General features: G+C 45.8%; 1 protein-coding gene and 1 long non-coding RNA gene across 2 annotated transcripts in view; both read left to right on the forward strand.

Annotated features, from left to right (window-relative positions):
• The first annotated feature begins 11,377 nt into the window (after window positions 1-11,377).
• On the forward strand, window positions 11,378-19,150 carry LOC309533807. The gene is made up of 3 exons (XR_014220479.1): window positions 11,378-11,463; window positions 12,059-12,178; window positions 18,708-19,150. It is a non-coding gene; the product is annotated as an uncharacterized lncRNA (long non-coding RNA).
• A 1,385-nt stretch (window positions 19,151-20,535) lies between these two features.
• The window catches only part of MAPKAPK2 (MAPK activated protein kinase 2), an 81,207-nt gene continuing 78,189 nt past the window's right edge, over window positions 20,536-23,553 (forward strand). The window contains exon 1 of the mRNA XM_082228377.1: window positions 20,536-21,113. Within this exon, the coding sequence (XP_082084503.1) occupies window positions 20,832-21,113 (282 nt within the window). The 5' untranslated portion in view covers window positions 20,536-20,831. The remainder of the gene's footprint in view (window positions 21,114-23,553) is intronic.

Genomic DNA, 23,553 nt, shown 5'->3' on the forward strand with positions numbered 1-23,553 from the left:
GCTAATGGAACTTCCACTTTGGTGCTATGTTGCATACAAAGCATGGCTTCACGCTTTGACTACACTCCCACTCTCTTCTTCTCTTCTTTCATGCACTGTCCTCTGTGATGTCAAAATTTGGGGAGCAGTGGTTTGTTTAAACCAAACCAAGGTCAAACTGTAGTTCTTGGCTTATTCCCAAACCATAGTTTAAACAAACCAGTTTCCTGAGTTCAGATACTGTGAGAAACTTTGTTTAGTTTGATATCAAAAGTGGGGCAATACAGGAGAACAGAGGGATATGGGGTATGCAAACGCAAAGTATTCTGAACCTAATTCTCAAAACGAGAAACCACGGTTTCCTGTTATGTCTGAACTGAGCCTTATTCCACTGCTCTTTTCCTCCCTGATGACATCTTGTACAAAAGCTTCTCAGAGTGTTTGATTTTTTTCTGTGAACTATATGCTCACTGGCAGGCAGTTTTGTGGAAAGCCCCTGTGCTCAACAAAAGGAGAATTTAAGCATCTTGAGTATAACTCTGAAGTCATCGTGGAAATATTGTGCTTGATATTTTCCCCTCCCTTCTCCCCAGTTTTGAGCTTTTCCCCATGGATGCCTTGATCTGAGACAGACTTTGATGAGATGACTCTGCTGTAATCGCTTGGGTCAGTGTATTTCATTCTCATCCACACCGTCTCAGTCGGGAGGACTACTTTGCACATTACAGTGCACTTTTGCCATCACATATGCACCGCGTAGGCATATGTGTCAGGGACAAATTGTACAACGTTAAATAAAATTGGTTCTGCCCTTCAGTTCGCCTGTGGCATTGCTTTACAAAGTTTGAGTAAGCTAATACAACACTGTGTCAGGAGAGAACATGAAAGTGAATGTAAAGATGGGCCAGTTAAAAACTTCCAAAAGGTTGGTGTGCAGACAAATTGCTGCTGAGCACTGAAGAAAGGGGAAGCAAGTTGTGCTGCACTGCAAGTGGAGCAGATAAGGAAGGTGAGAAGTTTCCGTTGGTGCTATGACTTGGAACAAAACTGTATGTCAGAAATGGGGAACCATTTCCAGCCCGAGGGTCGCAGGAGGGTTGTCTGCTCATAGCTCCTCCTTTGACCCCATTTGTCCAAAGAGCTGAGCTGCAGGGGAGCCTCATCAGAAGTGGGGAGGAAGTGAGCGGAGCTGTGAGAGGAAGCAGCTCAAGTGGAAACTTGTAACAGGCACCAAAGCTTGTGGTTCTAACTGCTGCAGAGCAAGAGGGGACCAGAGGCCATTGGAGGAGGACTTCAGGAGGGCCTGAGACTTAGATGCAGGGCCACCTGGAGAAATGGTGAGCCAGATGAAGAAGCCCTGTGGCTTACATCAGGCCCATGGACCAGAGGTTCCTCACCCCTGGTTTATATGGTGGAAAACAAAGCAAAAATGCACTTTAACATTTATTTATTTTTAAAAGCCTTCCAAAATAATTGGGGTGGGGGTGGGGATCAAGACTATGACACATGGAGAAAGTGGTTTTACTCTACACGTATGATGGTCACAGTGAAAAATTTCTGTCCCCCTCAAATGATGTGAATTCATCCTTTCAGGTTAAATACAGTATCTGCTTGCAGGAAAGCACTTTCTGTGGGATTGTTACACTGGAGGAAATGGTTCACCACTTTGTGTGCTGTCATCCTGATTGGGGTCCAAAATAGCATAGCTGCTATTTTGAAAGTTTTTCTTTAAAAACGACACATTAAATGAGCTTATGTGTTTGATGTCAAGTCTACCTAGGTCCAGCTGAAGCCAGGGAGAGGATTAATACATTTCATTTTGATAACAATGTGGGTATCAACTTTTGATTGATAGATCTGAAACTTATTGTGCTCCTAGAAGCAGTGGCGTAGCGTGGGGGTGCAGGGGGGGCTGGCCGCACCGGGCGCAACATCTGGGGGGCGCGCTCGCACTGCTAAAATCAGTGCTAAAATCCACGGGTTAGGGGGCGCAAATTACTTGCCTTGCCCCGGGTGCTGACAACCCACGCTACGCCACTGCCTAGAAGAAAGGCATAAATGAAAGGCATAAATGAAAGGCATAAATTATTCACCAGAGTGAAGAGCATTGACCCACCAGTAACTGATTTGAAGCTGTTTAAAAGACTGCATGTGGGCGGTATAAAGTCAGACAGACTGAGATCCAGGTTAACCTGCATGCAGTGAATATATGGAATACAGGAAGTAGCTACAAAGCAATCAAAAGGGCTTAGAATAGCAGGGACAAAACAAAACTGGGTGCAAAGAACTCTTAAGACAGGCAGCCTCGGATAAAAGCAACCCCCCAGCACTGGCAAATGCTCTAAACAGAAGGAAGTGTCACTTGCAGAAGTGGCAAAAACTTACAGCAGGTGCAGCAAAAACCATTGCATAAATTCCTGCCCAGAATATGAGAAAGGAGGGAAATAGTATTTATTTATGTATTTATTTATTTATTTATTATACTTATCTCTCACTGTATACCTCCATGGGAAAGAAGGCAGAAAAATATGGCAAATGTTGTTAAAATGTATAAAACTATAATGTTTAAAGCTAGGGAGGGACAAATCTCAAGGCAAATATATATATAAACTGGCAGAAACAGGTGAATACTCACATGTTTTCTTCATCAGTCAACTGAATTCTTCAGTTGTGGAAGACAAATTGTATGTGGATCTTCTCATAATTGATCACAAACCAATTTAGTTTAAATTGTACACAGGGGCATGCCTGGTTAATGCAATAACATTTTTTGAAAAATCTCATCAGTTCTTGCAAATCAGATTAGTAGCATATCTAAGGGAAAGACTGCACATAACCGATAAATGTAATCTGTGGGTGTTTCCCAATGGGTATTTACTGTGGGATCAGTGCATCTCATGCATGATTTTTTTTTTTCCATTTTGTTTGGCAATATGTATAAGACATTGTTGGTATCAAAATGCCAGCCCATATTCCCTTGCCCACCCCCACAAATCAGGATTTAGCCTATCCATGGAAAACCCATTAAGGAAAAAAAATGAAGAAACCTACTGCCAGCAACCTGTTTGGAAATTAAATACTGATCTGGAAGCATCTCAGTTTACTGATATCAAGACCAAGCAGTTCAGCAGCAATTTTAGGTAGCAGATTTTGGTGTGCAAGCTATCTCAGGTACAGAGGCCATAAATTATTTAAATTTGAAAGAGCCAATTTAGTAAAAGGAGATGCAGATGTTTTCTATTTGAACACGGATCTGTTGACAGTGCTTCGGAAACATAGGCAACAGTTGACCTTTTCAGCAACAACACAGTAGCATCTAATCTTGCACAGTTGACATCTATTAACACAGTTAACTAGAGAAAGAAACACGGGCGATGATGTTGAGATGCATAAGGTCTGACTCATACATCCGTGGAAAAAACCCATAACTGGAGAAGCACAACAGAAATCATTGGAGGAAATTTTCAGAAAATGCTTGCATAACTTGTCCAAGAATCTTAAGATGACCACTAGTCCTAACACCACTAATCCTAAAGCCAGGCTAAGAGTTTTCAGGGCTGATGCTCTATATAGTGCACATATAGAACAATTTAGTTCAAAGGGAATAATGTGGCTGTCTACAAGAGGAACAGAAGAGATCTGCGGAGCATTCAAAGCTTTGAGCCAGTGATGACTGAAACAACGGAAAAAAATGTAGACATGTCTGTCAAAAGATACAAACAAGCTAGACTAATCTCAAGAGAGAACAGAAGGAACTGCTGCAGGTCATGGTGACAGTGAGACTCACTTCCGAGCAGCTTTTGGGCCCTGAGAGGCCTAGCGCTACACCAAGGATCAGAAGAAGAAAAGCTATTATTAGGAACAGAGACAAATATTTCATTTTTAAAAGGAGGCTAAATAGGAACACTTGGGTTCCTACTGTCTTTATTTAACCTCCTTTTAAAAAACTCTAGGGAGTGCTGGACGAAGGAAAACAGTTCTGGGGAACCCTAGCAGAACACGGAAACCTAAGTCAGTTGTAGATCAGTTACAATTAAAGCTGTACAGAGTTAAATAAAAGTTTGTTTTCTATTATCAGTCTCCTGCGGCACCAATTTACAAACTTTGCCACAGCAAATGTTACAAATGGAATGGACTGCAGCTCCCTTCTGCATGGGTGTGCTATCATTTCATGGGGGTGGGGGTGGGGAGAAAGAGTGTGCGTGAAGTGACCCTCAAGAACAGATATCCTGGCTCTTCATAACATTCTCTGTTTTTCAAATAAAAAATAAATCAGATCTAATAATCTTTTCAGTTTTTGATTACCGGCTGGTACTTTTTCCTACTGTTTGGCGCCACCTAGTGAATTGCAAGGTGGTGTAACAAACGCAACAAACAGATGAGATTTGGCCATGTTCACCAGATGCCTAATTCGGAATACATATCATAACCACACACATAAATTGGTGTAATGCAGGAGTTGTGTGTTCTGATCTCTTAATGTCTCCCCCCATTTTAAAGCAGCCCAAGGAGGGAAGTGTTCCCATTTTGACTGGAGCAGGTGGGCTAGAGGATGGCGGGGGACTTTTAATCCTTTCCACCACCCTCATCTTTTTCCTATCTAACACCCCCTCCTTTTGAAGCTGATATTAAACCAATAGTAGAAAAAAGACAGGTGCTTGTGTCATGCCTGCCTTTTCTCTCTATGGGTCCAAGAACAGCTTCAGGAAGGTAATTTAGATTGGGGAAAAGGATTAGCGCTGCTTTGAGCAAGATTGGACAGACACGCAGCTGCTTCAAAGTGGAAAACCTGACAAGAAATCAGATTGTGGATTTCCCACATCCCATCTTCCCCCTTCCCGCATCTGCCCTCAGAGGTTGTCCACCAGATTATCTCTCCAAGCTGACCATATATTGCCCCTCTTCCATGTTCTTTCTTTCAACTCCCTGCCCCCAACACAAGCTGTGTACACATTACTGGCTTAAAATGCTATTAGGATGCTCTGTTTCTTAATCCAGTTCAAAGCTGGTTTGGGGAAATGACAGGATGGATCAGGACTGTAGTTAATATCATGTGTATACCCCAAACTGGTGGTGGGAGAACATGGGATATGGTGTAAATGGGAGTGGTATATGGTCTCTGTTAGTCTTGTGCAGGGTTCATTAGCTACGGGCTCCACCTAGTTTTATGGAGCATTTTTGAGAGTCATGTCTTTGTGAGCACACTGTGCCTTTGTGGGCTGGACTTGCAGCCAACTAATGTGTCATTTCCACCACTAATAGCTGTGGAACATCAGTGTTGTCCTGTTTTATTGCCTGAGTCAACAGTCCTTGGTCTTTCACAGCACAGACCTTCTCTTCCTTTCGATCATGTGTAAATCTCTCAAGCAGACCAATATTTGGCCTTTTTTTGGGGGGGAGGGGAAAGTCTTCTGCATTAGGTTGTTGAGGGACCTCCACTCCAGAGGGGAAATGGTGGGGTGTTTTTTTATTGTTGTGAGACCCTTTGGGGCACTTCATAGATACCTGGAGTGGCAAAGGGCTTTGTTTGGTAGAGGAGGGACCCTGCTGCCTCTCCCCTAAACACCATAGATAAGATTACTCTTAAACTAGCTATCGCCTAGCGGCAGACACTGCTGCAGAGTAGAAGGAGATAAGAGAAGCAGGGCTATCCCATCGTGTTTTTTTTTGCTGAGAGACCAGCTGCCTTTGGCTCTCCCAAACTGTCACCGAGCACCTGCCATTCTTTCAAGCTATGTGAACAATTTTCATTTCAGCTCAGTGCTATAAGAACTGTAACTTTGCTGTTTATTTGTTTGTTTTGTAACACAATAAAATCTGTAATAAAAAAGAAACTAATTAAGGAAGCGATCTGTAACTTTTAAGAACTGGTGCTTATCTTCCTCGTCCCTTGCCATCCTTTTTTCTTGTGTGCTGTAGGTTCGCCCCCCCCCAAATTTTCCAGTTGAGTGTGGTGGTGGTGGTAAATGTAAAGTTTCCATGGAAGCTTATTTGTATTCTTTAAAAATCTATTCTTGATTATTGTATAATTGTAAATTGCCTTTAAATTTATATACAAGGCAAGTCATGAAATATTATTATTATTAGTAGTAGCAGCAGCAGGAGTAGTAAACCTGGACTGCCCTGGCTGTAGTTTTGTATAAGCAAGGCTCTGAGAGCCTTTTCAGCTAAAGAGTGGGATAAAAAACCCTTTAAATAGGTAGATAATAAATGCTCCACCCATTAGTGTTTAAGGAAAGAATTGCATGGATCATATACTCACAGGATCACATAAACACAGCTTTGTGCAAGCCCAAATCTTATCACAAAACCCTGATTCCTAGCCAAATCTTCTTTTTTAAAAAATAAAATATTCCCATCAACAGATAGTATTGTGAATCTCCTCAGACACACTTTATCAAATGTGCACACAAGTAATCCACGTTGAGTTGCCCGCTCCTTGTTCTCCTGCTGCAATTGGCATTCTTGTGTTATCTTGTTTTTTCTAAATTAGTCCATACTAAGCAAGGCTGGTCCAACTGCATAACCTCTCAGATTCTGTGATGCAGCTATTAAGGGCACCAGAATGGACAGCCTTGCATGGAAAGGGACCCTTCTTCATAGAGCCTTCTCTACCCACACTATAACATGAGATCTTTGGAACCCTAAATGAGAAATGAGTTTTTGACTTCATAAGCAGAGAACCGGATGCTCCTACCCGTGCCTGCTGTTCTGCACTGCAAAGCTTGATTTTGCCTGAATGTTTTGAAGGGAGGAAGAAGGAATCATATTCTGCATAGCTATCATTGCTCCAAAATCCCATAAAGCAATTCCATAAAGTGTGATAGCTTCATTAAATATTCTACCAGCAGTACCAGTGTCAGGGAAGGCTTTGGGCACAGACATCCAGGGCCCCACTCAGCAGGATGGGGGCAGGAAGACCCCAAACACAGCCAGTCTCGCCCACCACATATTGAAGCAAGCAGAATCATAGACATTACCATCTAAAGAGATGGATGTGTCTGCGTGCATGCAAACGAGACCATTAATTTCAGAGACTAAAATTACCTAACTGCACCACCAAGAGATTCTTTGATCTTTTATCGTTGCTTTGTGCTGGTCTTTTAAAAAGCAACCACGTACAGACTTAACACATGTACAGTTTCAAACCCCATGGTGATCAGGGCAAAAGGATCAGAAAAAAGACCTCATTTGTAACAAGGATTTCCTGAGATGCTGCACGCCTTGTAATTAATGAGGTTTCTTGGTAGGAGAAATATTAACACAAACACTTAAGAGCTAACATAGCTGGAAATGGGTAATAGGCTCCTGCTGTTCTGCAGATTCCAAGGCCTTCCGGGCAGAAGACATTGATTCCCTGGGAAGATTTTTATAATTTATATGAAATGCTGCCTGGCAACTGATAGATTTAATCGCTTTGTGATCCAATGGATGCTACTGGCGCCAAGAGATAGCGTCTGAGCCTGTCATTCATGACATCTGGGTGGTGAATGGCATATAGGCACGTAAGTGATTGCATTGGCTAGTCATGAGCCAGTATACACACCAAAATGCAGCCTTATTAAAAATGCCATGCATGAACAAGATGGCTTCCTTCCTCCTCTACCATCAACTATCCTTTCCTTATGCTTTTTAAGACTTTAACACTGCCGGCAGGGACCCACTCTTTATCTTTTTGTACCATGCGTGGTGAATATTGTTATGAGTTTGTGATGGGGGTCAGACTCCCCTAAATCTCCAGATTCAGTAAAGGGTTAGTATTTAAGAAACCCCCTAAATTCCTGTATCTAGCAAGGGTTGGAAATAACACAGGCCAGCTTCCTCATGAGGTAATCACTTGACAATGGCTGAGTCACTGACCTAACAAAAGGTAGCGCCACCAAGAGATTCAGTGCCTGCCAGTCCAATGGGTGAAGCCCCTCCCTGGGCCCTGGTTTTAAATGGTAAGACAAAAGGCCAGTGTTAGGGGGGTTTTTTAGGATTGCAGTTGGCAGTGATATGCTAGCAAAACTGTGACAGGCTGTTAAAGGAGAGAGATAACATGGTTGATTTCTGTTTGGGACCAAGGCTGCTCTCCTATGCGAGAAGCAAAAGGCCGTGCTGGGAACCTCTCCATTGTAGGCTCAGGTTGCATATATGTGTAAAAAAACCAACATATCATAAAGACACCACAATCTCCGCTATGCCTCATTTCCAAAAGGAAACGCAAACCCTGGCTAAGCACCTGAACTCCTGGGATTTTGCACTTCTTGGAGACTGCAGTAGCGTGTAACAATATTTTATAAAGAATAATGATGGTAGTGGTGGTGATGGTATATTGGTCTAGTTTTGGATAAAACAAACTTAACATTTTAATATTGGAAAAACCTAGGTTGAGAGGGAAGGTAAAGATACTTGAATTAAAAGGCCAGGAACCAGAGGCAATAAATTCTACAGTGATCCAATGAATGACCAGTCTGTTTATGCTGCCTAAACGTTGCACAACTTCTACACTTTTTCTGCAGGAGAACCACATATGCTTCATCTAGATAGTACAGTCATACCTTGGGTTACAGATGCTTCAGGCTGTATTTTTTTGGGTTATGGACCGCCGAAACCTGGAAGTACCGGAACGGGTTACTTCCGGGTTTTGGCGGTTGCGCATGCACAGAAGCCCTAAATCGCGCTTTGCGAATGCACAGAAGTGCCAAATTGAAACCCGCATGTGCGCCACTGTGGGTTGCGGACGCTGCTGGTTGCAAACATGCATCCCACACGGATCACATTCGCAACCCAAGCATCCACTGTACTTGCATTGCATTCTACTATCATTTGGCTTGATCACATTTTACTATTGTTCATGCAACATCTCATTGCTAAGAAAACATGCATTCTGGCGGTCATAGAAATGGGAAGGGCAGCAGGTCACCCTCTGCCTGTTTTCTCCGAAAGCTGCTACAACACCTCACTAATTTTGGGAGTGTGCCACCATATTCACCGCCCACCGGAAATGCCCTAAAATCCTCTAATAAACCAAAAAACCCAATTAACGTCTTTGTATTCTTATCTGACTTGGCTGTTTAAATTATCTTCCACACTGTTTATTTTGTTTATTACACTGTTCGGTTGCAACCTGGAACTACAGCCCATTGAATTTAATGGGCCCTACTTCTGAGTATGTGCATATAGGATTCCGCTAGGGTGTCCCATCCCCCCACTATTGTGAACTGCCTTGCATAGAAAGACCAGGGTATGTAAATTATAGTGATAATGTCTTCTGCTTGCACAACAGGGCTTTCCCCCATGTCCCTGAAATTGGCTCAAAGGGGAGGGGGTCACCAGAATTCCCAGAACAGCTTGTGGGGAGAGGGGAGGGGCCTTGTTTCATCTGCAATACCTCAAGGTATGAGGTATGAATGGACTTGGACCCTGCAGTCACCATCTGAGGCCCTTCTTCATGTGCCCTCTCCACGAGAGGTCCAGAGGTTGGCAGCATGAGATTATTTTATTATTATGCTGTGTATTAATATGCTTTGTATGCTGTTTTTATTATTATGCTGTATGTTCTTAATGTTGTACACCACCCTGGGATCTTTGGATAAAGGGTGGTATGTAAACTGGAAGAAGAAGAAGAAGAAAAGCCATGCAGACACTCTGTGAGTTCTCAATCCCCCCCCCCGAAGTTCCCCCTTTTTTTGAGAGGTGAGTAGTCATATGTATATACAGATATATGCAGGTACCTGCTGTATTACACACTATATTTATCTACAGTGTAGAACACATGAATGGGCCTGCTATCCTCAGAGGCAGATTTAGGGGAGCACAACCGGTTCATTCTTACTGGGCACGGAGCGTCAGGTGGGGGGCACAACTATGATATAGTAGAATGGAAGGTGAAAGGTAGAGGGCACCAAATTTTGGCATCACACAAGGCACCATTGAAATTTGGGGCCCCAAGGTTCACCACTGCCTCAAACAACATGTGCAGAATTATTAAAACTAGTCATTGTATGAATGTGCAAATACCGTACGCCTTAAGAATCCTGGGGAGCAGCTTTCCCATTCATTGTTTAAAACAAAAACAAAAAACCCTTCCCCTTCTACCATGCCTGGAATAACAGGTTTCCAATTGGTTGTGTAGTTTTATTTGAATTATTATGTTAACTTGACTATGGATCTGTTGTTCCCTTTTGCCTAACCAATGCTTTGTGGAGGCCTGATGACTAACGTTTGAATGAACAAATCTGAATCTAATCTGAATCGGGCCCTAACAGATGCCAGGTTTCAGAGTGATAAATTGGCTCTGAATGATTGTCCCTTATCTTTGAAGTCCAGTTCTGGGGATCATTGGTTTCTTTATTGGATTCAGAGCTGCACACGGAAGAGCGAGTTAATTTGCCGCTGCTGGGATGTGCTTTGTTCTTTGCAGAACTCATTCTCACCTCTTGGCCTTTCTTTGACACTCATCCTCCCTGCTCTGTTATTCATGTCCCTTCTCTTCATGGGAATTGATTATAGATAAACACTCATCAGGAAAGAGGAGGCTTTGGCCAACGTAATGATTAACTCACTTATGTTTTTATTTGTGGAATTAGAGATGTCTGATACAAAGTGACTAAAATGGAGTGAGGTTTCTTAAATGAAATCACCCTTGGGAGGAGATTTCTTCTTTGCATAGAGGTTTTGCTTGTATGTTTTGTTTTGGACAGCACAATAGCAAAGCCTATGCCACTGTTAGCCTGAATAATAATAATAATACTTTATTATTTATATGCGGCCCATCCAACTGGGTGGCCACTCTGGGAGGCTTCCAGCAATAAATATCTCTTCCCTACCTGCAAGTAAGAATCGCTGCCACTGTGTTTTGGAATGGAAGCAGACTTGGACCATGGCATGGGTGGTGGCAAATTAAAATTGCCTCCTGAAGCGACTATTTGACCTGGAAGGGAAGATGCTATTTTTACCTGTTGTGGCTTTCCTGATACTGGTGTGACTTGGTGTGTGTGCGTGATTGATTTTAATTTTAAAAATTGTGCATGTTATCACATTTCTCAAAGCAACCCAAATGGTTCCTCTATATTCCATTTCCAGTTGAGAATATGAAGTTATCAACTAAATTGCCAATAATCTATGCATACGTAACAAGGGTTAAACCTCCATACCACACTCTTGCTTTGGATCAGTGGCTCTCACGGATGATATATTTCCATTGTTAAATATATATGAGGGTGATCACGTGTCTAAATGTACACATAGTGAAAGCCTGAATCTGTACTCAGAGAATAAAAGTCAAGCCACGTTCTCATGACCTTTGGGTGGATCCAGTGAGGAGGCCCATTTGAAGGGGAAAACACTGCCCAAACCTATACAGACCCCTCCCTAACCTCATCTCTTTCAGCTTCAGGGATAGCTGCAGGTTGAAGACAAGGATGCCGCTGAATCAGACTGTCTATTGCAGCATTTTTGCCACTGTAGTCTGCTAGAAACCTCTAGGATGCTTGCAAGGTGGGTATGAAGCATTATTCTGCCTGTGGCAAGGCAGTAAAAGATGCTACTCTCGCCACTCCCCCCACTTCTAGCTAAGGTGTGCAATACTCAAGGCTAGTCAAATTATTTTGGCACCTGAAGCAAATAATTCCACCTCTCCCCCATCCATGGCAGTAATAATGCAGTCATAATAAATTAAATAATAGTTTGATGCCTGTTCACAACATCCACAATCAGCTGCCTGGCTCTGTCTAACAGTAGGGCTGGTTCTATATGAAGCTGATAGTCCATTTATGTCCAGGAGCTGGTATTCAAAGTTATATGGTCCCTAGATTCCATTCAGCTATCATGGTGAACAGCCTTTGATAGGCCTATCCTCTGTGGATTTTTCTAATTCTAAGCTAGGTTTTGGGGTCTCTGGGCATGAGAGGAAAAGCACCACCATTGGCCCACCCTATGCCTTCAGTTGCTTCAAAGAAAGGGAACCAGAACTACTCATCTCCACAGCTGATCTGCATTATAAAAATCCCCCCACTGTTGAATGTGATTTTGAAGCCTTGATTTCACCAGTCATATCTTTGCAGCATAGAAAGTGAAATAAAATATATTGCAGGAGCTGCTGTGCTGAGAGTTTGTTTCTGCAAAAATCGGAAATGGGATTTCTGTGCTATTCACAAGGGAAAAGGAATGTGAAGAGAGGTGGAGGAAACTACAGCTTGCGAAACATTTCAAGGTTGTACTTGGTTTCTCTGTCCTCCACCAGTCGCGGACTGTGGGCCGGGGGGGAGGGGTGGCATTATTAATCCGGGAAGATTGTCCTTTCAGGGCTCTACCATCGCCATCGATCCCCGGCATTGAATGTGTTGGCCTAGTGTGGGGCTCCGAGGAGAGCTTGGCTGTCTGGCTGGTGTACCGGCCACCTAGCGCACCAGCAGCCACCCTGTCAGGCCTGCTGGAGGCGGTGGCCGGCTGGGCCTTGGAGTTCCCTAACCTATTGGTATTGGGGGACTTCAACATCCATGCCGATGCCACTCCCTCCTCACAGGCTCTGGACCTGGTGTCTTCCATGGCGACACTAGGGCTCTCCCAGTTTGTTTCGGGCCCCACACATCAAGCAGGCCACACGCTGGATTTGATCTTTGGCGTCGGTATAGATGTGATCATGTCTCCTCCGACGAAGGTGCCATGGTCTGATCACTACGCTCTGAAAGCCAGGATTGACTTTCCACCCCCACCCTGCTTAGGTGGCGAGCCAATTTGGGCTCGCCCGCAGAGGCTGATGGACCCCGAGAGATTCCGCCAAGCCTTGCGGGACCTTGCTCCCCCTGGCGACTCATTGACTGAGCTTGTTGAGGGCTGGAATGCCCAGCTCCAGGCAGCCATCGATGAGATCGCACCTAAGCGCCCTCTGCGACCCCGCAGAAACCGGGCTCCCTGGTTTACCGAGGAGCTTCGGAAAATGAAGCGGGACCTCAGACGGCTAGAGCGAGTATGGCGGGGTGCCCGTGACGGAGCCTCAAGAACATCTTATAGGGCTTTTATGAAAACCTACGAGATGGCGGTGAAGGCTGCTAAGAAGTCATACTTCTCGGCCTCCATTGCATCCGCTAGCTCTCGCCCAGCGCAATTATTTAGCATAATCAGGTCTTTAACGTCCCTTGAGGGACAGCCAAATTTAAATAACAAATTGACACACGGCTGTGAGGCATTTGCGAGCTTTTTTGCGGAGAAGGTCTTGTTGCTCCGCCATGACCTCCCTGCCAATTTGGATACAATAAAGGAACTGGAGGCCCCTCGACTGTCCTCGGGTCCAGTATTGGACCACTTCGACCAGATATCCCCAGCCGATGTGGACAGACTCCTCCGAGCTGGAAAGCCCACCACTTGTCCTCTCGACCCGTGCCCGTCTTGGCTGATTAGAGCGTGTCCAGACGAGGTGCGGGCCCTCCTGGGGAATATCATCAATTTGTCCCTTGGCACGGGGACATTCCCAGGGGAACTGAAGGAGGCAGTGGTGCGCCCGCTCTTAAAGAAAACATCATTAGATCCTTTAGATCTATCCAATTACCGCCCGGTTTCGAATCTTCCGTTCCTGGGTAAGGTGATTGAGAGAGCGGTTGCTGAACAGCTTGGTGGGTTTCTGGATGAAACATTGGCTCTGGATCCATTCCAGTCTGGCTTCCGCGCTGGTCATGGGACCGAGACGGCTCTGGTCGCCCTAACAGATGACCTTCGTAGACAGCTGGATCGAGGCGGGTCAGGGCTGCTGATTCTTTTAGATCTATCAGCAGCTTTCGACATGGTCGATCACGAACTTTTGGACCACCGCCTTACCGACGTGGGGATCCAGGGCACAGTCCTTCAATGGCTGCGCTCGTTTCTCTCTGGTCGGGGACAGAGGGTGGCGCTTGGGGGGGAATTGTCATCGCGCCACTCCTTGGTGTGTGGAGTACCTCAGGGCGCGATACTCTCCCCGATGCTTTTCAACATCTTTATGCGCCCCCTCGCCCAGCTTGTTCGGAGTTTTGGGCTGGGTTGTCATCAGTATGCCGATGACACCCAACTCTATCTGTTGATGGATGGCCATCCTGACTCGGCCCCAGACACACTGACCAGATGTTTGGAAGCTGTGGCTGGATGGTTACGTGGGAGCCGGTTGAAGCTAAATCCTTCGAAGACAGAGGTCCTGTGGCTGGGACGGGGCGATATGGGATTGGGGGGGGCAACTCCCATCTTTTGCGGGGGCGCAATTAGTGCCAGCACCGTCCGTTAAGAGTTTGGGTGTAATCTTCGACACCTCCCTTTCCATGGAGGCGCAGATTGCAGCTATAACAAAGGCGGCATTTTTCCATCTCCGCCAAGCTAAGCAGTTGGCTCCTTACCTCTCTCGCCCTGACCTAGCCACTGTGATCCACGCGACGGTCACCTCCAGACTGGATTATTGTAACTCGCTCTACGTGGGGCTGCCCTTGAGACTGACCCAGAAACTCCAGCGGGTGCAGAATGCTGCAGCGAGACTCCTTACGAGGTCTTCGCTGCGAGATCACATTCACCCGGTGCTATACCAGCTGCACTGGCTCCCGGTGGAGTACAGGATCAGGTTTAAGGTGCTGGTTTTAACCTTTAAAGCCCTATATGGCCTAGGACCCTCGTACCTACGGGACCGCCTCTCCTGGTATGCCCCACAGAGAAACCTACGGTCTTCAAATAAAAACATCTTGAAGGTCCCAGGCCACAGAGAAGTTAGGCTGGCCTCAACTAGAGCCAGGGCTTTTTCGGCTGTGGCTCCGATCTGGTGGAACACTCTGTCACAAGAGACCAGGGCCCTGCGGGACTTGACATCCTTCCGCAGGGCCTGCAAGACAGAGCTGTTCCACCAGGCCTTTGGCCAGGGCACAGCCTGACTCCCTCCCTCGGCAATCTTCGCAGAGCTCTGGCCCAATGGTTGCTAGTGGCTTGAATTAATTAATTTTTATAATGAATGATTTTAGAATGTTGTTTATGTTGTACCTTTGTACTGTTTTATTGTTGTTAGCCGCCCTGAGCCCGGCTTCGGCTGGGGAGGGCGGGATATAAATAAAATTTATTATTATTATTATTATTATTATTTATATAATGTCAATGCCTCTTAGCCAATAGCAGTATTGAATAGTAATAGTAGTAATAGTAATTTATTATTTATACCCCGCCCATCTGGCTGGGTTTCCCCAGCCACTCTGGGCGGCTTCCAACTGAATATTAAAAACAGTACAGCTTCAAACATTAAAAACTTCCCTAAAGAGGGCTGCCTTCAGATGCCTTTTAAAAGTAAAATAGTTGTTTATTGCTTTGACATCTGCTGGGAGGGCGTTCCACAGGGCAGGCGCCACTACCAAGAAGGCCCTCTGCCTGGTTCCCTGTAACCTTACTTCTCGCAATGAGGGAACCGCCAGAAGGCCCTCGGTGCTGGATCTCAGCGTCCGGGCTGAATGATGGGGGTGGAGACGCTCCTTCAGGTATACTGGACCGAGGCCATTTAGGGCTTTAAAGGTCAGCACCAACACTTTGAATTGTGCTCGGAAACGTACTGGGAGCCAATGCAGATCTCTCAGAACCGGTGTTATGTGGTCCCGGAATGTATGTTCTCCTCCATACTCTGCATTAGTTGGACAAATACTTATTCATTAGTTGGACAAATGAATGAAACCATTATCATGTATCATGTATCAACAGTGCAAATACATTTCCAATCTGCCTTTTGGGGTCTTTCTTGACAGCATGCCAAAAACCAGCGTTACATAAGATGGCTTCATTATAAAAAAAAAAAAGAGGTGTATTTAAATTAAAATATTACAGAACATAGTGTGCGAAAATATGTAACTTGGCACCTAATTGTTATTTATTTTAAAAAGAAGTTGCTAAAAACTAAAAGCATGGTCCAGATACAAATATATCCCTCCTCACGTGGTGGAATGAAGAGTCCATAGACGAGAGGACTCTCAATGGCTACTAGCCATGAGGGCTTTGCTCTACCTCCATGGTTGGAAGCTAGATGGGCCATGGACCTGATCATGCCTGAGAATAGGAAGCTAGGGTCAAAGGGGGTGGGCTTTGGGTGCAGCGAGAAACCTTGAAAGGAAAAGGATTTCTAGTACAGTGGTACCTCAGGTTAAGAACTTAATTCGTTCTGGAGGTCTGTTCTTAACCTGAAACTGTTCTTAACCTGAAGCACCACTTTAGCTAATGGGGCCTCCTGCTGCCGCCAGAGCACGATTTCTGTTCTTCTCCTGAAGCAAATTTCTTAGCCTGAGGTAATATTTCTGGGTTAGTGGAGTCTGTATTTATTTCTGCTCCATCCCATTGTCCCTCATCCCAAAATACACACTCACACAGCTCTTCTCTGCTATTGATCTATGTGCCTGACCTCCAGTAAGAAGGAGAAGGAAAAAAAATTCCTATGCTGGCCAATCCTTCCTCCCTAGAATTCTCCTTCCATCCTCAGTCACATTCCTGACATCCTGGACTCTACATTCTTCCGGGCTTCCACAGTTGTTGTTTTCAAAATGATGACATATGGGAAAGCCCTCAAAGCTTTCCTAACCTATCACAGTTTGGGAATTACTGCTAGAAAGGCTTCTGTGAAGCCTGGAGCAAAAGCATGGGGTTTGGAAAGCAACACTAACATGATAAACCAGCCTCTTGTGTTCTCTTCCTTAGTTTCAGAAGTATTCTCATAGCTTGGTAAAATGCAGCAGGTTCTAAAAGCAGATTTTTCCAACTGCACACATTCCCCATCAGATTTAAAAAAAATAAATAAAAGCTGAACGAGCACAAAGTGTGATTTGATCCTTGCTTATACCCTGTATCAGTGGTGGTGTTTCTCCATAGGAGTCAGTAATTCTTATCTACTATACAGTGGGAATCCATGTATGAACCTGCCTTAGTTCAGTAACGAATGCATGCCAAACCAGGAGTTCTTTAAGGGTGTTTACAAGAATGCAATGACCTGCTGAAAGAGGAAGGCAAAAAAGAGGAGGCTCTGATGAGAAAGAGGAATATGGTTTGGGAAGTTTAAGTATGGGGAAATGACCGGGTACATGCTGTCACTTAACTGCTTAATATGCTTAATAAATACTAGCATCTCTAATACCTGCCCCCAAATATTTCCAACAGCTTCTTATTAGCTTTCCAACTACCCCACTTTTTGTGCCCAACTGCACACTAACAAAAGCCTTAACAACATGAGTTTTGCTAGATCTGACCTTCGGTCCATCTCATCCAGAAACAGTGGCCAACTAGACGCCCATGAGAAGCCCACAAGCAGAACAGGAGGGTGATAGTTCTTCCCCTGCTTTCCTATGCTGCCTCTGATTCTGGAGAGAGTAGCCATTATGACTAGTAGCCACCCTGTATGAATCTGTCTAATCCCATCTTTTTAGTGATTGCAAAAAGCCAAAGATCCACTGTTGATGTGCAGGATGCATACTATATTCTGTACAACAGTGATTTCCATGTACAAATTTTGCCTTCAAAATCTTTGAAATGCCCCTTAGTATCACAGATTCATAGGATTATAGAGTTGGAAGGTACCCCAAGGATCATATTATTATTGGCTTCATTGGCTTGTCAAAAAATAAATAAAAGCTTCAAAATATTACTAGGCCATCTCTCCAGCAGATACTCTTTCAAGTTTGAACTTGGTCACATCAACTTGATTTGTGCAGCCACACAGCTCAGTGTAGGGCCAGCCCAGTTTGACTTAGTCCATGTTTATGGTGCTTAAACTTTAGGTCTTTTTGGACACAGAATCCTGAAGGAACCAACACTAAATTTCTGTAGGCACCATGTAGACTCTTACATAGTGATGAGGCCAGATGTCCACGTGATATGGCTTAGGAGGACACATTTTGCCCACTCGGCTCTCAATATACATACTAGCCATATTCCAAAGGATATTTGGAGACCTGCAGATGTAGGGTGCTATTATTATTATTATTATTATTATTATTATTATTATTATTATTATTATTTTCCCTGCTTCTAGCTCTCCATGCAGAATAAGAAAGCATCTTCCACCCTGGTGGTGTGCTCTTTTGCATGCCTGTTGGCAGCCATGTAAGCTGAAAAGTATCGTTCATGATGGCCAGGGTCATCCCAACCTCCCTATGAAGAACACAAGAAATGCGTGCTGTTTTATTTCACCCTTCATTCTAACTTACGTCAGAAACGAAATTGGCCTTTCAGAAATGCCAAAGGCTGGCCTGACATAGCCTTTAATATTTGCCTTCTGTTTGCTTTGTGGGAACAGAAGGGAAGCATCTACTCATTGTTGGCATTTTCTGCACCAAATATCTGCGTTTTCTTAATCAACGCACTTCAAGTTTGGAACATTTCCATAATTTGTATTGACTCAGCTGTCTCTGTCCATTCTGCTTCTTTTATGCTTGCAAACTGAGCACATTCACGTAGCCTGGGTGAACAGAAGCCAAATCCCAAAGGGATCTTTTTAAAGCCTTGACATATAGACCAATGTTATAAAGTATTGCACAACCCACAGCTGCTTATAGGATTGTGTGACTATATTATGGTACAGTAGCAAGCTATGGCACAGTTGCATTGGTATCCTGTTTTACAGAAAAAGGATTTATGTTGCTAGTGGATGCAGTAACTATCAGCAAATGTTAAAGGCACCGAAAAGATATTCTAATTGGCTCGTTTCAACCCAGGGATTTCACACAACTGTATACTGAATATTTTGTTCTTTCCTGACTTTTCTCATGCAGATCCACAAACATTCATTTCAGTTCTCAAGAGGATGATTTTCCTTACTTCAAAAATATTTAAAGAATCTCTACATCTCTCAACTATTGTTTCTGGCCCAGGAGATCTCAGTCATAAAACCACTTTCCACACTTCCTTTCTGATCTGTGACTCCTGGTAGCCTATGTGTTAGGGAAGGGCCAGAGCTCAGTGGTAGAGGATCAGCATTACATGCAGGCGTTCCCAGGTTTATTCCCTGGAATCTCTGCATGCAGCTGGGAGAGACCCCTGCCTGAGACCCTCTGCCAGTCAGAGATGGATGGATCAATGCTCTGACTCGGTATAAGGCAGTTTCTCAAGTGCCTATGTTCCTGTCTGCACTGGGGCAAATGTGTATCTGAAGCTTCAATACCTTTCCTGTGTAATATTGTAATTCTCATAGGACACAGGACTTTTTATCCTTTAGTCACCATGGTTTACATTTTTAATGTGTTGTTGTAAGCCACCCAGAGAACACTGTTGTGGAAAGTCATACATGATATTATAAATAAAGTCTCTGTAAGTACCTTTAAAAAAATTATTTAGCCCAAAGCTATGTCTTCTGAGATGTCACAGCTTCTTCACACACTGTACGTTCATTTCCATTAATAAGAAAGGGTAAGTCTCACCGTGCCTTTGCTATGATACCAGAGAGTTGAGCCATCAAACACCTGCTTGGAATTGATGTTGCTTGATGGCCAGGGAGAGATCAGCTGCAATAACTACATACTTGAATTTGTACTCTTTCTGGGGGACTCTACTGAAAAATCTCTTCATAAATTCTTGGGTCTCCCAAGCTTTTTAACCATGTAGGAGTACTATACAAATACCTAAGAGGCTCACTTAGTGGAGATTCAACGGAGCTTTCAGCAGCCACAGAATGGATATAGAGTGGTACCTCGGGTTAAGTACTTAATTCGTTCCAGAGGTCCGCACTTAACCTGAAACTGTTCTTAACCTGAAGCACCACTTTAGCTAATGGGGCCTCCTGCTGCGGTCGCACCACCAGAGCACGATTTCTGTTCTCATCCTGAAGCAAAGTTCTTAACCTGAAGCACTATTTCTGGGTTAGCGGAGTCTTTAACCTGAAGCATATGTAACCTGAGGTACCACTGTATTGAAGAGCATAATATGTACCTTTTAAAGTGGCAATGTGCATACTTTCTAATGCCTTTGCATTTAGTAGAGTGGAGGTGCATAAGGGTTTTGCTTTTTTTAACTGAACTGAAACTGACACCAGCAGTTCTTGAAACATTTCCTGAAAATAAAGGAATTATTTACTGAAACTATATAAATGCCAGGTGTTGCTTACTGTTGGGTGCCTTCAGTACGGGAGACTGCCTCTGCCCAGCGTGAATCCACACACCTTGGTCACCATGCGAGGCCCTCGTTTAACTGGGGACCCGCCAAGTGTTTAAAACGCTGGTAAGCAAACTTCCCGGCCACACAGAGCTCTTCTTCAGGCCTGGTGTTCACAGGAAAGGAACACCTGCTCTGCCAGGCTCACTTTCCACCCAGCAAAGCCTGCAAACCAGGGACGACTCAGGGAGAGAGAGGAGTCGCCTTCCAGCAGTTCATCCCGAAGTGTGGCAACTTTCCCTCAGCCTTCAGGCGCCTCGCCTCTCCTTCACTACCTCACACACAAACTCCAGGCCCCGCCTCCCTGGACAGGCCCCGCCCCGGCTCCTCCCACCCTCGTGGCGCAGCCAGTCAACGCGAGGCTGTGACATCAGCGCAGGGAAGCCGACCGGGGAAAGGAGCGAGGTGGATACATTGTAGCGATTCCTTTTCCTGTCTCGGCGCTCGAGAGACGTTCCGCGAGCAGCCGGGCGCTGGGGCCAAGCTGGGGCGGGAGGGGAGCCGCGAGAGAAGGGCGGGCGGCCGCTTCTTCCGGCCGGGAGCTCCGGCGGGCGCGGGTCGCAACAAAGGAGGGATCGCGCCTTTCGCCAGCGCCCAGGAGGATCGGGAAGACCCCTGAATTTCCGACGCGGCTGCCGCGCGCAAAACTTCATACTGTTGGGGGAGAGGGAGGAGGACCAGAAGGAGGGGTGAGACGAGGCGGCCCGGGAGGGAAGCGCTGTGGTGGCCTCGGCTCCCCCGACGGCACGATGCTGTCCAACACCCAGAACCAGAACCCCCAAATACTTTTCCCCAACCCGCCGCCGCCGCCCCCGCCGCCGATCCAGCCGCCCCAACAGCAGCAGCAGCAGCAGCAACAACTGGCCCAGCAACAACAATTCCCCCAGTTCCACATCAAGTCCGTCCTCCCGATCAAGAAAAACGCCATCACGGATGATTACAAGGTCACCACGCAAGTCCTAGGGCTGGGGATTAATGGGAAAGTTTTGGAAATCTTCAACAAGAAAACTGGAGACAAATTCGCTCTGAAGGTAAGGCGGGTTGCCGGCGGTGGGAGCGGAGCGAATCGGGTCGAGGTCCCGGGAGGCCGATTCCGATCCTTTTCTTGATTTAAAAGTTTTCCCTGCCCTCTGTTAGAAGTTTTAAATTCCTGTGGGGCTGTCATTCCCCGTGAAAGCAACCGCCGAAATGAATAGTGGACTTGTTTCCGAGTAAACACCATTAGGATCGGGCTCTTGTAGACCCTGCCTGTGGCAGATCGATCCGTAGCGGCGTAGAACAATAAAACTTGCTCCATTTTGATGCGTGACGTGTGTCTATCGGGGGCGGCTGATCGGGGGTGGAGGTGGGGGTGGCGGGTATTGTGTCTAGTTTAAACCCGCAGGCTGGCGAAGTTGCAATGGAGGCGCCGTGCTTTACGGCCTAGGCAGGAGTTCCGCACTTACTCACCAGTGGAAACTTCTGACCCCCCTTTTTTTAAGGGATGGGGGGCAGCTGATGATGTAATCACGTGGCGGGGTTTGTTTAGTTTACTCTTACTTCTTACTCCTCCTTACCAATGCCGCCTTTTTCAATAGGATTCCGCGTTTGAACGAACTGCGAGGAGTTGCCGGGGGTGGGGGATCCCCAGCGGCTCAAGAGCGCGGGGGGGGGGCTGTAATCTTAGCCCCACTTACCTGGGTGTAAACCCCACTGAACCCATGCTTCTGAGTAGGCACGGGAAAGCTTATGCTGTCCAGCCTTGGAGCCAACTCCTAGGGTCCGACTTCGGCCCCTCCCAATAAAATATTTGAAGGGGCTGCCCCCCCCCCAGTTGATGGGTATTGCCATTCAAATACTGTGCGTGCACCGTGTCATGTGATCGATTATTCGGGGCGGGGCTTCCCTGGGACCCCGGTTATTTTATTCAAGTTGGCAACCCTGTGCCCAGTGTTGTCAATATAGGCTTGGCACTTGACCCTTCTCTCTCTATCTCTGCCCCCCACCCCGCCCTCTGCAGGGGGTTGCAATGTGTTTTGTGACCGGTCCTAGGACTGGGAGAAGGACTTAGCTCGTGTCTCCGGGGCGGGGGGGGTGGGGGTGGCGACAAACAAGAGAATCGAAAGCCATGCGTGGACAGCTGCTGCATCTCACGTGGGGCCGCCGCAGACCGCAGCCCCCGGTGTAGAAGTGGTAAACGAGTGGGGTGGGGGGGACGGCTCCGTAACGACTCGGAGGTGGACCCGCCACCCGCACTCACGAGCCATTAATTTTGGGTCCCGTGGGGGGTTCCCTTCTCTCCCACCCCCTCCCCCGCTTTTATTTAAAGTCCCGCTTCTGTAAAAGCCTCCCAAAGTGGTTCGGGAGGAGGCAGTTCCTGGTCTTTAGGGAAACGGTTAGTTTCGCCATCGCCGGTCCCTCCCCCTCTTTCCCCGCAGGTCTGAGTAGGAGGAGGAGGGACGAGGCGAAATGGACCCTCCGCCGATCTCTGCTCGGCAGGGAAAGGAAGGCGACCGCGTCGGGGAGGAGGGGCTTCCGTGGGGAGTCTTCTCCTCAGGCTGGTCGTCTAGTCACGACAAGGCTTTTTAAAAAGAAAAAGAAAAAAAACGCGCCGCCCACCATGAGCAGCGAACCTCTTGGTGAGGAAAATGGAGATTCGCCAGTGGTCCTCTTAACATGTATGTTGACAGCTCACGTGTTTCCTCAGCTTTGACAAGGGAAAGAGAGCACAGGGCGGCTGGACTTCCTTGGCTGCCCCCTGAGTGTGTGTGTGTGTGGGGGGGTCCTTTTCTGGTAAATGGAAGTCATTTTCAGGCACTAAGGCCGCAATCCTAACCCCACTCACCAGGGAGCAAGCCCTACTTTAGTTCAGTGGGGTTTACTTCCGAGTAAACGTAGTTGGGCTTCTGCTGTAAACCGCCCCCCCCCTAACAGACACACACCACTTTGAGCCTCTCCTGAGTTACTTCTAAGGACATGTCAATTTGTGTAGGAGTAAAACACAGAAGATTAAAAAAACCCCAGTGTACATGTGCGAGACCATATGCGCTACAATTGAAGTGCCCTTTGTATTTCCTATAAAGTGAATGTAAAAAATCTAGCTTTGTTAAAATGTGCGCCCTGTGTAAAAAAAGCATAGCTGTCAACTTTTCCCTTTTTTAAAAGGGAAAGTCCATTATTCCGAATAGGATTCCTCGCAAGAATAGTTGACAGCTATGAAAAAAGGGGTGAACCCCCGCTTCTTTCTGTCCTGCATTCTCAACATTCAGATTTCCACAAATATAGCAGGTGAGAGGCTAAAAGATATTTACAGTGTTATATGTAAAAATCCTTTTGTATTATATTAGTCACAGAGAGCAGCATCATTTGTGAAAGCGTGCTACGGTTGTAGGCGTTCCTAATACAGTTTATGTTCGAACTTTTTATTGGGAATATCTCATTTTGAGTTTAAATGTGAGTTCATTTTACAGGTGGGAACTTAGGCTGTGTGTG

The sequence above is a fragment of the Podarcis vaucheri genome (genome assembly GCF_965113315.1).
Source record: "Podarcis vaucheri genome assembly, chromosome: 6".
NCBI lineage: Eukaryota > Metazoa > Chordata > Lepidosauria > Squamata > Lacertidae > Podarcis > Podarcis vaucheri.